Below are 4,075 nucleotides of genomic sequence, written 5' to 3' on the forward strand. Positions count from 1 at the left end.
GGGTGGGTGAAGCTCTGCCTTATCTGCGGAGCATCTGGCTACTGTCATTACGCCGTAGTACATACACACACACACACACACACACACACACACACACACAGCTAAGTTTCGCGTAGTACGGGTAGCTGTAGTCGAGCCACGCTCATCAAACTCAGTGTTAGTTACTTACTGTTGCGTATAGCGTGTACGGGCAAAATGATTGAATCTGAACTGAAAGACTTAACTGTTGCGTAACACTAAAGCTAACGAAAGGTACAATAGCCTGCACCACGACGAGACTGAAGTTTGGCAAATCTTTTGAAATACATCTGGTAGGGCTAAAACATTGACAGTCAGTAGTATATCCTACTCTCTCTTGTAAAAGTTACAGGGGGTATTGATTGCCCTTCACGTGGTGACCAACCTGACCTTCCTTCTGCATTTTTTATTTGAGGACCACCGCGCACTGCGCCTCATCTCGCTGCCGCCCCCCCCCCCTCCCGACAGCTCCCGGTGTTCACCTGGGCGCCTGGCGGCCGACGGCGTGCTCCCGGCGACGGCGTGCTCTCGCGCGCAGCCAGCCTGGTGGCGGAGCGTCATCCCGGGCGTAGGGGGCGGGCGAATGGGCGGCCGCGGGGACGCCGACGAGGCGCCGGGTTCGTCGCCGGCGCCGCGACGCTCCGTGACGACGCGCCGACGTCATCGACCACCGGGGGCCTCCGTCCTCGCGCCCAGGTCGCCGTCGTCGCCGTCCTTGGCGGTAGGGCAGGCGGCCTATAAAGCCCCCCGACGCCTCCCCGACGGATGCAGAGCAGAGCCGGCGTTCGGCCGCGAGAGCAGACTCTGTCTCCGAGGACGTCCTCCTCCTCTTCCTCGTCGCCATGACCAGCCACGAGCAGCCCCGCCCGCACCCGGCCTGGCTGCCGGGAAAGAGCCCACAGTTCGTCGCGACGATAGTCGGTAAGTTTGCTGCATCAGTTCATCCTATCTATCGCCCCCCAGCCCCCCAAAGTCCGATGGAAACTCCAAAAGTGGCGTCGGAAACAAAAAGCGCCAAAGTCGGAAACGGTTGTCCGAGCAGATTATGAGAAGCTGTCATGGTGGTTGGCGACTCGTGTCCGATATATCCCCAGCAGCCAGTCAGCTATCCGATGTCCCAAACCGTCAGGTCCGATTCTCATACAAGCAGTTCCATTTCTTTCTCTTCCGGGTTTATTATGAAACTTCCGCTCGCCGGGATCGTTTGAGTACCTTACCCGGCACACCAAACGATTTGTCGATTTGTCCGCGAGGAAGAGCAAAGAGGAGGAGGAGGAGGAGGAGGTAGCCTTGGGGGCGGCGGCGGCGTGGTGTGCAACGTTTCCATTCCCAAAGAAAATGTAAGGACGCGGGCTTCTGGCCACATTTCCAACCGACAAAGAAATACACGGCACTGATTTGTTCGGGGGGACCGCCCTGCCAGACGCTCTTTCCGGTGTTTCTCCCTTTCTCCCTCAGCGCCCGAGTAACTCGTCCATTGATTCCCCCTCCTGCACCATACCACCAACGACTTCAGGGCAAAAAAGCGTTGTCCGTCCCCCGCGAAGCCCTCTGCAGATAATTTCCACTTGGGAAAATCATCGCAGGTACCTCGGCGGCTATTAACATTCTGAGCGCGGAGGGAATAATGTAAAAAAAAAACGCGGAAAAACAAAAACAAAAAAACGATCCCGCTTCCCGCCGGCAGCGAAAAGATTCCAGCATAATTTCGCGAATCAAGCCAGGGGAGAGGGGGGGGGGGGAGGTCGGGGAGCAGCGCGGGGAAAGAGGGTAGCTCCTAAAAAGCGACTAACGAGTCTGCTAGCGACCCACATAAAGCTCGCGTTCAACATACGTCGGCAAAAACTGCGCGCGCGACGCCGTCGTGCCCCCTTTAAATTAATTTCCAGGATATGCTCCCCTTGTGTGTCCCTCCTGCCCGCCCCCCCTGGGCTGCGCTGGGCCCCCCACGCACGTTACGGGCCGGACGTGGCTCAGCCAAACGCGCGGACACGCTACGTATGTGCGCACGTGTGATTCACCGCGCACCGAGGGGTCGGGCAGGGGTGGGGGGGGGGGGACTAACCAGGGGGGTGAGACCAGACCAGACCGCTGCACCCTCCACGATATATGGCTCCCCCGGCGCTAACCGCACTGGCAGCGCGGCGGCAGCGCACCGGCGGCGCCGTGCCGAGGCCGTGACCACCCTGGCCGCCCCGACCCGTCCCGTCCCGAACGCGAGGATTGGACTTGGCGTTCTTGCCAAACCGAGCAGTAGCGCCCCCGGGGGGTTGGCGGGCGGTGTTGGTGGTGGTGTCGGTGTGTTCCGGAGGCTTTGCGCAGGGAGTTGAACGCCGCATCCTTTTGTCTTGTCTGCCGCAGTGAACCTGATCGCCTTCTCGTTCGGCTGCGCGTGCGGCTGGCCGTCCGTGGCGGGGCCGCGGCTCAGCGCGCTGGGCTGCTCCGAGGAGGCCCTGTCCTGGGTGGCGGCCGTGGTGTGGCCCGCCGGGCTGGTGGGCGCCGCGCTCTTCGGCCCGCTCACGGAGCGCCTCGGCCGTCGGCTGTCGGCGCTGCTCGTCGCCGTGCCGCTCGCGGCCGGCTGGCTCATCCTGCTGCTGCCGCAGCTCTGGCGCGACATGGACGCCGCCGTCGCCGTGGAAGCGGAGGACGCCGTCAACGCGACATCGGCGGAGCCCGTCATGCTCGAGGACGGCGGCGTCGACAACATCCTGATGTCGGTGCTGGCCGGGCGGGCGATCCTGGGCGTGGGCATGGGCGGCGTGCTCATCGTGTGCCCCATGTACGTCGGCGAGGTGGTCGAGGACGCGCTGCGCGGCCAGCTCGGCTCGTACATGCCGCTCTTCATCAACGCTGGCATCCTGTACGTGTACGCGCTGGGCGCGCAGGTGGGCTGGAGCGCGCTGGCGCTGCTGTGCGCCGCCTTCCCCGTCGCGTTCCTCGCGCTCTTCTTCTGCATGCCGGAGACCCCCATGTACATGCTGAGCCGGGGTGACGAGCGCGGCGCCATGGACTCGTTCATGTGGCTGCGCGACCCGCGGCGCGGGGACGTCGACGGCGAGCTCAGCACGCTCAAGGCGTCCGTCAAGCGCAGCGACGCGGACGGCGGCGGCGGCCACGGCACCGTCAACGCGCGCGACCTGGTGGCGACGCGCGGCTCGCGGCACGCCCTCGTCATCGTCCTGGGCCTTCTCGCGCTGCAGCAGTTCTCCGGCATCACGGCCATCCTCAACTACGCCAACAGCATCTTCGACATGGCGGGCAGCACGCTGCGGCCCGACGTGGCCTCCGTGGTGGTGGCGGCCGTGCAGCTGCTGGGCTCGGTGGCGGCTTGCGGGCTGGCCGACAGCCTGGGCCGCCTGCCGCTGCTGTTCGCGTCGTACGGCAGCATGGCAGCTGCGCTGGGGCTGCTGGGCGCCTGCTTCCGCTGGCCGGGCCTGATGCCCGGCTGGGTGCCCGTCGTCTGCCTCTCCTTCTACATCCTGATGTACGCCGTGGGCAGCGGGCCCGCGCCCTTCCTGCTGCTCGTCGAGGTGTTCCCCGCGCACCTACGCGCCCTGGCCTCGCAGGCGGGGCTCGGCGCCCTGTTCACGCTCGCCTTCCTGGTGGCCAAGTTCTTCTCCACGCTGTCCAACGCCCTGGGCGCGGCGGGCTGCTTCTGGCTCTTCGCCGGCTGCTGCACGGCGGGCGTCGTCTTCATCCGCCTCACCATCCCCGAGACCAAGGGCAGGGCCGTGGACGACATCGTCGCGCAGCTCGAGGGCGGCGCCCCGCCCGCGCCCAGGAAGGTCAGCAAGGCCGACAGCATAGTCTGAGAATGTGTCTCAGACGCCCATTTCAAGAGAGCGTAAACCAAAATGACAATAATGCATGTTTACATTTTCCGTGTGTTTGTTTAAATGTATATCTTTTTGTGTCTTTGTGTGGTTGTGGACCGTATTGTTTATTTTATCGTCTCCTTTTCTGATATTAATATTGTATTTAACCTTTGTTTTAAAATGTATCTTACCACGTGCTAGTCATTGCTCTGCGCTCGTCGCCCGCATTCGTATAATAATTA

At 62.8% G+C, this 4,075-nt stretch overlaps 1 protein-coding gene across 1 annotated transcript; it reads left to right on the forward strand.

The window, feature by feature from the left end:
- Positions 1 to 762: 762 nt before the first annotated feature.
- On the forward strand, positions 763 to 4,018 carry LOC113208623 (facilitated trehalose transporter Tret1). The gene is made up of 2 exons (XM_026425701.2): positions 763 to 939; positions 2,380 to 4,018. The coding sequence occupies exons 1-2, from the start codon at positions 861 to 863 to the stop codon at positions 3,828 to 3,830; spliced, it is 1,530 nt and encodes a 509-aa protein (XP_026281486.1). The 5' UTR covers positions 763 to 860; the 3' UTR covers positions 3,831 to 4,018.
- Positions 4,019 to 4,075: the final 57 nt, after the last annotated feature.

This window comes from Frankliniella occidentalis, unplaced genomic scaffold (genome assembly GCF_000697945.3).
Source record: "Frankliniella occidentalis isolate FOCC.00 unplaced genomic scaffold, Focc_3.1 Scaffold73, whole genome shotgun sequence".
Classification (NCBI taxonomy): Eukaryota; Metazoa; Arthropoda; class Insecta; order Thysanoptera; family Thripidae; genus Frankliniella; species Frankliniella occidentalis.

Coding starts and splice junctions, on each gene's coding strand:
- LOC113208623 (XM_026425701.2), top strand. CDS start 861: ATGACCAGCCACGAGCAGCCCCGCCCGCACCCGGCCTGGCTGCCGGGA. Junction 940..2,379: donor GTTCGTCGCGACGATAGTCG/GTAAGTTTGCTG, acceptor TGTCTGCCGCAG/TGAACCTGATCGCCTTCTCG.